Genomic DNA, 12,396 nt, shown 5'->3' on the forward strand with positions numbered 1-12,396 from the left:
ACTGCAAGCTCCACCTCCCAGGTTCACGCCATTCTCCTGCCTCAGCCTCACAAGTAGCTATGACTACAGGCGACTGCCACCACGCCCGGCTAATTTTTTTTTTTTTTTTTTTTGGTGTGTTTAGTAGAGACGGGGTTTCACTGTGTCAGCCAGGATGGTCTCGATCTCCTGACCTCGTGTTCCGCCCGCCTTGGCCTCCCAAAGTGCTGGGATTACAGGCGTGAGCCACTGCGCCCAGCCTATTTGCATTAGATTTCTAACTACTGTACCAAGGTGGTTCTCGATGGTTGAGATTGTATATATTAGTTAAGTTGAATGTCTAACCTTTTGAAACAAATATCCTGCCAAAATAAACAGCCAACAGTCAACAAAAATGTCACTATTCTTTCTAAGTTCCTAAATATTTATCCTAATTAGAGTCATCTTGACAGCCCTGCACGGGGAAAGGAAAGACCTGTTTCTCAGCTTTGGTCTAAAAACTTTCGTATTTGGAAACTGCTCTTTAGTGTTTGTGTTGTAGTTGTAAAATTCCTAGTTTGTTATCCAAAGTAATGAAGAGATACAATAAATTCTAAGGTAAATCCACAGAGATGCAACTTACGAAGAATAATATAACTAGTGGCAGAAATGAAACCAGAGTAATACGACGAGTAGCAGAAGTGAAATCAGGCCTGCTTTCTCCCTTTTTTATCAGATTGTTTTTGAGTTGAGACCAGACTTTGTCGTCTGTCTTGAATGCCGTTACCAGAAGTTACAGTTTTTTAGTACACAGTTATATTTTAGGAAGACATACTTAGTAGTAGTATGCATGGTGGAACCATGTGACAAAGGAGTAGAAGTAAAGGAGTTGGGACCAAGATTGCCAAAAATCAGAACTAGAATAGTTGAAAAGGAATTGTTATATAGAATGTTAAAATTAAAATAATTAAAAGGCATGTGTTCTATGTGAACTTTGCCTTGATGAAAATAATTTAAATATTATAAAGAAAACTCCTCGTATTCTAAGGAGAGAAGAGTTCTGAAAATTCTTTATACATTGCCTTGAACCTGTAAGAAAAGGTGTGTTTGTAGGGGAGGAGTGTTTGGCTGTCTTTTGTGGTTTTGAGAGGGGGCAGAATTCATATATGTACTATTGTATGTATTTATGTGTAACTCTGATCCAGAAAGGATGAAGACTTTTAAGAAGACTTTTAAGAAAAGATGAAGAACGTTTAAGGCTTTAGTCATAATATTAAAAACTGGCAAGATGTTTGCATTAGATGTGGATGAAAAGGAAGAATAAGGATAGATACACAATGGAGCAAAAAATTAGGTTACTAAAAATAGTTCTTAAGGAAATACAGTAATTTTTGTATTTTTATAGAGTAGAGAGCTTGCTAGATGGCTGCCAGTTGCACTCTAAGAATTCAGGCAGTACCCTGAAGGTAAATTAATATTTACCTTCAGGTAAATATTCAGGTAAATAAATATTAATTTTGTTGGTGAGATGAAAATGGACCAGTTGCTCAAGCAAAGCACAGTGTTCTTGATTAAAAACCGGGAAGACATTTTAAGGAATCACAAATACTGCAGCTATATGTCTGGTTTGTATTTTTCCTTTTTGTGTTACGTAAATTGTAGAAGTTTATTTTTCAAAGTAGAATAGTGTCTGAAGAAAATGAAATACTGGTAAAAATGTTTCTAGAATGGGCAGATGTCTAGTGCGTTCAAGAATGGGAGGAGGAACTTTGCATTCTTGGGATTGGTAGCTGTCTGGTGTATGGTTCCAGGAGAGTGTCAGTGCATATGTAAGGCAGAAGAATCCTTAATCTTTGGAGGTTTATGTTCCAAGTTGCCCAGTATTGGAGTATATAGTTTTGTTTTGTTAGAAGGAGAACAGCAACAAAAAGATTCCTTAAATTGTCTTACCACTCTACTTAATTTCTAATGTTAAATGGAAAATCTTCACTTCCATTTACAGTGTTACAATGTTTAATGTTTCTACTTTGGACGTTTTGGACGTTTGAAATATCTGGGAGCCTGGAATTCTTAGTCTAGCTCCTTAAGCTCATGCTGAGCCATTTTTATTGGAGACACAAGTATCTTGTAAATTTCAGAATATGCATTTGTTTCTTTTTATTTGGTAGGTCTATGTTAACATAGTTTTTCTTTTTCTTTCTTTCTTTCCTTCCCTTTCCTTCCCCTCCCTCCCTCATTCTCTACTTCTCTTTCTTCCTTCCTCCCTCCCTCCCTCCCTCCCTCCTGGGCTCCTCCTATCTCAAACTCCTGGGCTCAAGCCATCCTCCTGCCTCAGCCTCCTGAGTAGCTAGGACTACGGGCATGTGCCACCAAGCCCAGCTAATTTTTATTTTTCATAGAGATGGGTGTCTAGCTGTGTTGCCCAAGCTGGTCTCAAATTCCTGACCTCAAGTGATTTTCCCCTGCTATGCCTCCCTAAGCATTGGGATTATATGCATCAGCCATGGTGCCTGGCCCATATATGTTCTTTCTTGAATTAGATGGAACACATGTAGTTTTATCTTGACACAAAGTAATACTGAGGCTAGATGATGTGCCTACATTTGGAATAAAGTAAATAAAAATTTCCAGCTTGTATCTGATTTATTTCCCCATCAAAATGTTAGTGGAATCAATATTTTTTCAAATTAGGCTGAACAAGTCTTGTGCACATTTAGAAATCAGGGCCTGTATTCTAATGTTCTAGTGAGAAAGTTAAAGTAGACAGGAGCTTTCCAAGCATTGTTTATTGTGACAATGGAAGTCTAAAGATTTGAGTAAGAAAAAATGGAAAGATTTAGGAATCTTACAGTGGATACTCTTTGTTTTTTTAATGATCCAAATTGAACTGGTAATGAATTTAATTCCTTGAGAATGGAAAAGAATGCAGAGAAACATATTACTCACACAAAACAAAAATAGAGGTTTATTGCTTGAAGCTACAAAAGTATAATTTCAGCTTATACTTGACTTAAAAGCTCTCCTTGCTTGAACCAGATCTAGCCTAGACAAAATAAAGTTTTTACATTTTTTCCGGCTTTACTCGTGTTAAAATCATTTATAAAAGCATTCATAATCCCAGGATAATTGTGAAGGACTGTAGTTTATTCAGAAAAACTCATGAAGCAATGAATAACACAAGATAATACAATTACGTTAGGATATGTGGTAAGCATACTTCGTATTGTGCACTTGAAAATTTAAGAGTAGATCTCAAGTTGCGTGCTCTTATGGCAGAAAACCAGAGGGGTACACAGGGAAACTTTTGGAGGTAATGGATGTGTATATTACCTTGATTATGCTAATGGAACTACAAGTGTATGCATATGTCCAAACTCACCAAATTATATACATTAATTACGTTCAGTATTTTTGGTATGTCAATGATATCTCAATAAAACTGGGGGAAAAAAAACCTGTGTGTAATGAACAAGACATTATGAATTCAGTTACATTTCATGTGTATATTTTAACCATAGGAGATGCTACATACAATTGGAAAATAGAACATTTTTATTTCGTCTTCAGCAAATGCTTTTTTTTTTTTTTTGAGATGGAGTTTTGCTCTGTTGCCCAGGCTGGAGTGCAGTGGCACGATCTTGGCTCACCGCAACTTCCACTTCCTGGGTTAGGGCAATGCTCCTACCTCAGCCTCCTGAGTAGCTGAGATTACAGCATGCCACCACACCTGGCTAATTTTTGTATTTTTATTAGAAATGGGTTTTTGCCTTGTTGGCTGGGCTGGTCTTTGAACTCCTGGCCTCAAATCATCTGCCCTTCTTGGCCTCCCAAAATTTGCTGGGATTACAAGTGTGAGACACCATGCTTGGGCCAGTCTTCAGCAAATGCTTAATGCTAATGGGGATTAACATTATAGCTTTGAGTAGCTATGCAACTTAGATTAAAGGGGCAGGAGGAAATGATCTAATGTGAATTAATTTCTGCAAGGATAAGTCTGATTCATATTTATTCAGTAAATGTTATTATAAAATCTGAATTAAAATTAAGACGGTATGTAACTAGACCAGGCAACAGTAAATAGATGACACGCAGTCCAGCAGCTAATTAGTAACACACAGTATGGGCTTCCTGGCATTCTTAGATCTTTGTTGATATCACAAGACAAATCACAGAACAGTCTAGTAGTCGCAGTATAGACCAGAACCCAGTGGATTTGTTCAGTAAATGTATCATAAGCCTTATTTGCATAGCATTCTTAGATTTAGCACTTTATTGCTTTTTGCTTTTTTTTTTTTTTTTTTTTTTTTGAGACCGAGTCTCACTGTGTCACCCAGGCTGGAGTGCAGTAGCGCGATCTCGGCTCACTGCAAGCTCCGCCTCCCGGGTTCACGCCGTTCTCCTGCCTCAGCCTCTCCGAGTAGCTGGGACTACAGGCGCCTGCCACCACGCCCAGCTAATTTTTTGTATTTTGAGTAGAGACGGGGTTTCGCCGTGGTCTCCATCTCCTGACCTTGTGATCCGCCGGCCTCGGCCTCCCAAAGTGCTGGGATTACAAGCGTGAGCCACCGCACCTGGCCTTTATTGATTATGTAGATTATCACACTTTAAAGTAGAAATTGTATTTAGAACTTGGTAAAAAAGTAGCTGCGGTTGGGTGTGGTGGCCCATGCCTGTAATCCCAGCGCTTTGGGAGGCCAAAGGGAGCAGATCACTTGAGCTTAGGAGTTCGAGAGCAGCCTGGCCAACATGGTGAAACCCTGTCTCTACTAAAAATATAAAAATTAGCCAGGCATGGTGGCATGCATCTGTAGTCCCAGCTACTCAGGAGGCTGAGGCAGGAGAATCGGTGGAACCTGGAAGGCAGAGGTTGCAGTGAGCTGAGATCGCACCACTATACTCCAGCCTGGGTGACAGAGTGAGACTCCATCTCAAAAAATAAAAAGTAGCTGTGTGTGTGTGTGTGTAAAATACGCTTTTTTTTTTTTTTTTTTTTTTTTTGGTAGAGACCGGGTTTCAGCATGTTATCCAGGCTGGCCTCAACTCCTGGGCTCAAGCCATTCTCCCACTTCAGCCTCCTGAAGTGCTGGGATTACAGGGGTGAGCCACCACACCTGGCCTATAAACACTTAATTTCTTAAGGAATGGAATTTTGGAGAAATAACTGATCCAGATTTTGGGTCTTTCCTTATCGTGTACTTGGTTTTGTATGTTATTCAACTGTTAGTTTAAAATTATTGTGTTGACTTCTTAAAGTTAATTTAATGAAAAAATATTTATGAAAAAAGATTGAGTCAGATTTATTTCCTAAGCATTTAAAGCATGCTATGCCTTTTTACAAATTTGGAACTTATCTTAAAATGGATAAAATAGCTGTGTGTGTAAAATAAACCTTTTAGACTAGCATCATTATCGAAGTGTAAATCTTTTAAAAAGATCATTAACAAGCTTAGGGTGAATATAGTTCTTTCCCTTCAAATTTTTTAAGTTTATGCTGTTTGCTTCATTATCTATGAACTTCATTCATTGTGAGCCAGATGCCAGGTTTCATTTGGGGAATGTCTTATATTGGTAAAGTAGCATTTTTGTAGTGTGTTTATCAATGTTTAAGAAACAGATTTTGGCTTCCTTTCAAGAGGTGAAATTTCTCAGAAGTTTACTATATTCTGAATAGTGTTTTCTGTAGCAATGTATTTGGTCTGGATTCTAACTTAGGTGTTTAAGTAGTGACAGAGTTAAAATCCTTGGGGCAGGATTTTCTCTTTTTGGTCATTTGCTTTTGGTCACTTTTTGTCATAAAAATTTTGGGGGTATTGCAGGGAACCAATCATGTTTAGAAATGTGTGTTACTAAATTACTTTTTCTGGTCATACTGATTTGTTTCAAATTGTAGAATTCTTTTGGCAGTAATTTTATCCAATTTTATTTATAGTCCAGTTACAACACAGGGATCACAACAAACACAACCGCCACAGAAGCACTATGGCATTACTTCTCCTATCAGCTTAGCAGCCCCCAAGGAGACTGACTGCGTACTTACACAGAAACTAATTGAGACATTGAAACCCTTTGGGGTTTTTGAAGAGGAAGAGGAACTGCAGCGCAGGTAAATAGATATTCTATATTTTTTTAACTTGGAAACTTTTATTAATGTTGACATAAACTAATTTTGAGGCATTCTCTACTTACTTAGAAGGCCAGGGTTATTTGTCCAGATCTATATATCTGTTTTGGAGAAGAGGGATACTTAAGAGAGAAAACTTTTTTTTTTTTGAGACGGAGTCTTCCTCTTGTTACCCAGGCTGAAGTGCAATGGTGCGATCTTGGCTCACCACAGCCTCCGCCTCCTGGGTTCAAGCGATTCTCCTCCCTCAGCATCTCGAGTAGCTGGGATTATAGGCACCCGCCACCATGCCTGGCTAATTTTTTGTATTTTTGGTAGAGATGGGGTTTCACCATGTTGGTCAGGCTGGTCTTGAACTCCTGACCTCCGGTGATCTGCCCGCCTTGGCCTCCAAAGTGTTGGGATTACAGGCGTGAGCCACCGTACCTGGCTGAAAACTTTTATTTTCTACATAGAGTTCTCTTCCCTTAATTTTGATGTTATTTATTTATTTTTTTCTGAAGAATTAGTTTTGATTTTTTAATGCTTTTGGTTATTATAGTACTGAATTGTCTGGAGAAAGAGGAATGCCTTACTCAGTGTAACAGTGCCTATATATATAGAGAGAGAGAGAGAGCGCGAGCGTGCACTAACTACAATATACTGTGCTTCTGATCGCTTAAAAACTCATAATTTAGGAAGAACGCCTATTTAAAACTTTAAGAAATTTAATCAGTAAGGATCTGGAATACTTGATTGATAATTGTTTTATCAACAGGATTTTAATTTTGGGAAAACTAAATAACCTGGTAAAAGAGTGGATACGAGAAATCAGTGAAAGCAAGGTAAGGCAACTTTTTCGTATATGAAATAATTGGTCGTATATAGCCAACTGAACACAGCAAGTGTCTTATATAACCTGTTCTTATTTGAGTGGATTTGGAGTCTTTAATGTGGAGTCAATTTTAGACTATTGATAACAAATTTTACATTATTTTTCTAGTTAATTTGGAAGCAGGAAAAACTGAACTGAGTTAAGTGATTTTTAAAAATAATGTATAGTACTCTTTGTTTGGAACATTTGAAAACTGAAACTCAGTAATTGTAAACTACTTACACTCTTCACAGAAATAATGGATGTTTCTCTAAAAAGGTGCTTTAAACATATTTGAGAATCTTCTTACCTGTTAAGAAATTCTGCCACAGTTTTTAAAAAAGATTTTCAGGTATTATTCAAACTGAATATTTATTTAGTTTTTTTTTTTTTTTTTTTTTTTTTTTTGAGACAGGGTCTCGCTCTGTTATTCAAGCGAAGTGTAGTGACACCATTATAGTGCACTGTAACCTGAAATTCCTGAGTTCAAGCAATCCTCCTAGCCTCAGTCTCCCAAGTAGCTAGGACTATAGGCATGTCCCTTCACACCTGGCTAATGGTATATGTGGGGTCTTGCTGTGTTGCCCAGACTGATCTCAAACTCCTGGCCTCAAGCAGTCCTCTCACCTTGGCCTCCCAAAGTGCTAGCATTCCAGGCATGAGCTGCTGCCTGCCTATTTAGTTTTCTATAATAACATTCTTTGGGTTTCATTTTTTCTTTCTTTATTGAGACAGAGTCTCACTCTGTCACCCAGGCTAGAGTGCAGTGGTGCCGCTGCAACCACCACCTCCCCGGTTCAAGTGATTCTCATGCCTCAGCCTCCTGAGTAGCTGGAATTACAGGTGGGCGCCACCATGCCCAACTATTGTTTTTATTTTTAGTAGAGACAGGGTTTCTCCATGTTGACCACGCTGGTCTTGAGCTCCTGACCTCAAGTGATCCACCTTCCTTGGCCTCCCAAAGTACTTGGGATTACAGGCGTGAGCCACTGCATCTAGCCTCTTTCTTTCTTTTTCTTTTTTTTTTTTGAGACAGTCTCGCTCAGTTGCCCAGGCTGAAGTGCAGTGGCACGATCTTGGCTCGCTGCAACCTGTGCCTCCTGCGGCCAACTGATTCTCCTGCCTCAGCCCCTCAAGTAGCTGGGATTACAGGTATGCGCCACCATACCCAGCTAATTTTGTATTTTAGTAGAGATGGGCTTTTGCCATGTTGACCAGCTGGTCTCAAACTTTTGGTCTCAAGTGATCTGCCCACCTCGGCCTTTCAGAGTGCTGGGATTACAGGCGTGAGGTACTCTTCCTGTCCTCTTTTTTTTTTTTTTTTTTTTTTTGAGACAGGGTCTCCCTCTTGCCCAGACTGGAGTGCAGTGGCATGATCTTAGCTAACTGTATCCTCTGCCTCCCGGGCTCAGGTGATCCTCCCACCCCAGCCTCCTGAGTAGCTGGGACTATAGGTGGGCACCACCAAGCCTGGCTAATTTTTTGTAGCAATGGCTTTTCACCATGTTGCCTAGGCTAGTCTCGAACTCCTGGGCTTAAGATATCTGCCTGCCTTGGCTTCCCAAAGTGCCAGGATTACAGGGGTGAGCCACTGCCCCAGCCCCTTTGAGTTTCTAACACTTCATTATGAATATTCATACATACAACTCATAAATACATGGCTGGGCTTCTTCTGGTAGAGAAAATGTATTTGTAGAGTTGTGTGTGGAGTTCATTTGACCCATTTAAAAAATAACATAAATAGTGGTAATTTTTCCAGGGTAGTACAAAATCCATGTTTCATCTATAATATAACTGAAAGGTTGAAAAGAGAACCAAGGGTAAAGGAAAAATTTCTTAGAGCAGGGAGAGAGGGTGTCAACTTAAAAGAAAAGTTGTAGTCTTTTGATTTTAATCAAATTTATATTACTGTTTACTTAAAGCAATGTATATGTATATTTCAAAATAAAATTAAACTTCAGCAAATGTAGTATTCTAAATTGTGGACTTTACGTACCATGTGTTTCTTATTGATTTTAGTTTCTGATAGAAAATAAGATTTTTTTTTGGTTTGTTTGACATCTAATAGTCTTGACTTAAAAATGAAAAAAATTTTGCAAGTGAAAATGTTTTTCCATGATCTGAATTAAGAAATCTTAATTTCTGGGTTACAATGATGATAATAGGTATAAACATACTACTATCTAAAAATGTAGTTTATAATATACTAGTCACCAGCCAGGTATTTAAATAGAAATTAAAATTAATCAAAATTAAACATTCAGATTCTTGACTACACTAGCAACATTTCAAGTGCTCAACAGTGATGAGTAACAGTGACAGAATGTTTACATCCTTGCAGAAAGTACCATTGGAGAGTATTCTTCAAAAGATTGTTATGTCTTAATAGAGAAGTCTGTGGACCAGTGTTTTAAGATAGTTTCTCCTTCACCTCCTTTGTAGGCTACTTCTGCACATGTCTTGCTGGCTAATTTTAAATAACCAGGTCAGCGTTGCCATTGAGGTTTTAAAATATCTAAACATAGGAAGACAAAGGCTTTGCTTAACTTCTAAGAAATACATTACAGCCGGGCACAGTGGCTCACACCTGTAATCCAACACTTTGGGAGGCAGAGGTGGGCTTATCACGAGGTCAGGAGTTCGAGACAAGCCTGACTAACATGGTGAAACCCTGTCTCTACTAAAAATACAAAAATTAGCCGGGCGTGGCAGTGCGCGCCTGTAATCCCAGCTACTCAGGAGGCTGAGGCAGGATAATGGCTTGAACCCAGGAGGCAGAGGTTGCAGTGAGCCGAGATTGCGCCGTTGCACTCCAGCCTGGGTGACAGAGCGAGACTCCGTCTCAGAAAAAAAAAAAAAAAAAAATTACACGCATAACTTGTCTATTTTCTATAGTGATGGTTAAATATGCTCTTAAAAAACAGGAGTCTCTGACTCTTTAGAACTTGTCTTTAGGGTTTTTTTGGAGTATCAAATAACACTTCATTTTATGTCGTTTTTATTTTTTTTGAGAGGAAGGGTGGTGGTCTTTTACATGTTTTGGTACTGAATAGATATTTTATTATACTGAGGAGTTAGGTAAAAGGAAATATTGACTAAACAATAAAATTGTTTTTGTTTGGACAGACCTTGTCATTCTTATGAGCAGGGCCACCGAATACTAAACTGTAAAGCTTGGGACTTTACACTAGTGCCAGGGCCAGGAAGGCAGTTTTTGAATGCTTTCTCCCTCTTCCTGATGACTCTACTCTTTCTGAGTAAGAAAAGTAAAGTTAGTCGTTTCTAAATTACTTCACTAAAGCCTTTTGGAAATCTAAAAAACTAAGCAATTATTTACCAATATTGGCTTTCTCTTCTCTGCTCTGCTGTCCCTTTCCCCTTCCTGTTCCCCTTCCGCTTCCCCTTCCCTTCTTCCCCTCTTCCCCTTCCCCTTCTCTTTTTTTGAGACAGGGTCTGACTCTGTCGCCCAGGCTAGAGTGCAGTGGCGTGATCATGGCTTATGTAGCCTCGACCTGTAGGGCTCAAGCAATCCTCCCACCTTAGCCACCTGATTAGCTGGGACTATATGCACACGCCACCATGCCCAGCTAATTTTTAAAACATTTTTTGTAGAGACGGGGTTTCACATGTTGCCGAAGCTGGTCTCAATCTGGGCTCAAGCAATTGGCCCGTCTCAGCCTCCCAAAGTGTTGGGATTATAGGCGTGAGCCACCATGCGTAGCTACTATTGGCTTTCAAGTCACTTTTGATATGATTAAAAAAAAATACTCTAATATGCTGTGGGATATTTGGTAAAAATTGTTGAATATAATCTTTTTCTTTAAAGCAATCACAATATGTTTTTATTATACTCTAAGTTGGTGATTCATTTTATATACAGCATCTTTGTCATGAATAAAGTCCCTGATTCTAATGTGCTCCTGTGGGATTACGTGATCTTCTCAATCACAGTCTTCTTTATAGCAGTTTCTAGAAATAGGGCAAGAATCTAACAATAAAGAGTAAACTTCTTTAAAAGTTGAAAATTGTTTGAATTTCAAATATAATTGATCTGAGGGGCTGGTATTTTTTGAGAGCTTTTATAGACTTTGAATACCCTTTATATAAATTTACACTGTGATCTTTCTTGGATCCACTCCCCGACCCCAGTATAGTATCATTTGAATAGTTTCCCTTGTGCTCCACTGGCAAAATAACCATTTTTTGTTTCAACAGAATCTTCCACAATCTGTAATTGAAAATGTTGGAGGAAAAATTTTTACATTTGGATCTTACAGATTAGGAGTGCATACAAAAGGTAAGTATTATTTCATTTTTCTTAGATAGGGACCCTTTAGTTCTTAAAAATTATGACATACCCGTCTCAGTTACTTGTGTATCATATAGCTTAGGCTTGCGTGGAAGAGAGAGTGCTTTGAGGAGTCTAAATTTTTCAGTAAGAAAGATGTAAAATAATGCTGACTTCTATATCACCACTGTCCAAAAGTATTATTAAGATTAGATAAAATTAGCTTAGTGTGGTGACTCATATCTGTAATCCTAGAAGTTTGGGAGGCCGAGGCAGGTGGATTGCTTGAGCCCAGGGAGGTCAAGGCTGCAGTGAGCTGTGATTGCATTGCTACACTTCAGCCTGGGTGACAGAACAAGACCCCGTCTCAAGAAAAAAACAAATAAATAAATTAAAAACTCAGAGTTTCAGTAGAGGTAGCCACATTTTATATGTTCAGTAGCCACATATGGCTGGTGGTTACTGCATTGGAAAGTACAGATACAGAGTAGTTTTTCCGTTGGAGAGCTCTTTTGTACAGTGCTGCTATCTACATATATATCATTTTCCCTCACCAGAAGAATATCACTCTGGAAATAGAACAAAAATGAATTTTAGCTTTTAAGAAAAGCATGTGGATGCCCCCCGCTAATACCTTTATAGACAAATTATAAAATATAGCTAAGCAAAAGCAAACCCCAAAAATGTGTATTCATAGCCAATGATAATCAGTTAATAGTTTATACTTGTAGTTATTTCCTCTATGCAAATAAATACACAATAAAAATGTCACCACAGCAAAGAACATTTATTGAGCTTCTTTTCTTTCACCAAGTACTGAGATCTTCATTATCTTATTTAGTTCTTCCAGTACTGTTATTCTCACATAACAAACAGGAGCCTGAGACTAAAAGAGGCAGTAAAGCTTGAACAGTTTTTCTCAGCCTTCTACTGGCAGAGTAGGTACAGCTCAGGCATCCGGAGGCTGTACTGTCTTTGGGTCTTGCTGTGTTGCACAGGCTGGATGCAGTAGCACAGTCTTGGCTTACTGCACCTTCTACCTCCTGGGCTCAAGTGATTTTCAGGCCTCAGCCACCTGAGTAGCTGGGACTACAGGCACACGCCACCATGCCTGGCTAATTATTTTATTTTATTTTGGTAGAGACAGGGTTTTCCCGTGTTGTCCAGCTGGTCTCG

At 38.7% G+C, this 12,396-nt stretch overlaps 1 protein-coding gene across 6 annotated transcripts in view; it reads left to right on the top strand.

Moving 5' to 3' along the window:
• The window catches only part of PAPOLA (poly(A) polymerase alpha), a 65,091-nt gene that overhangs the window by 12,045 nt on the left and 40,650 nt on the right, over positions 1-12,396 (top strand). For all 6 annotated transcript variants that reach the window (XM_054447403.2, XM_054447404.2, XM_054447405.2 and 3 more), the window contains exons 2-4: positions 5,888-6,061; positions 6,837-6,903; positions 11,148-11,229. In XM_054447403.2, the coding sequence (XP_054303378.1) occupies positions 5,888-6,061; positions 6,837-6,903; positions 11,148-11,229 (323 nt within the window). The remainder of the gene's footprint in view (positions 1-5,887; positions 6,062-6,836; positions 6,904-11,147; positions 11,230-12,396) is intronic.

This window comes from Pongo pygmaeus, chromosome 15 (genome assembly GCF_028885625.2).
Source record: "Pongo pygmaeus isolate AG05252 chromosome 15, NHGRI_mPonPyg2-v2.0_pri, whole genome shotgun sequence".
In the NCBI taxonomy this organism is placed as follows: domain Eukaryota; kingdom Metazoa; phylum Chordata; class Mammalia; order Primates; family Hominidae; genus Pongo; species Pongo pygmaeus.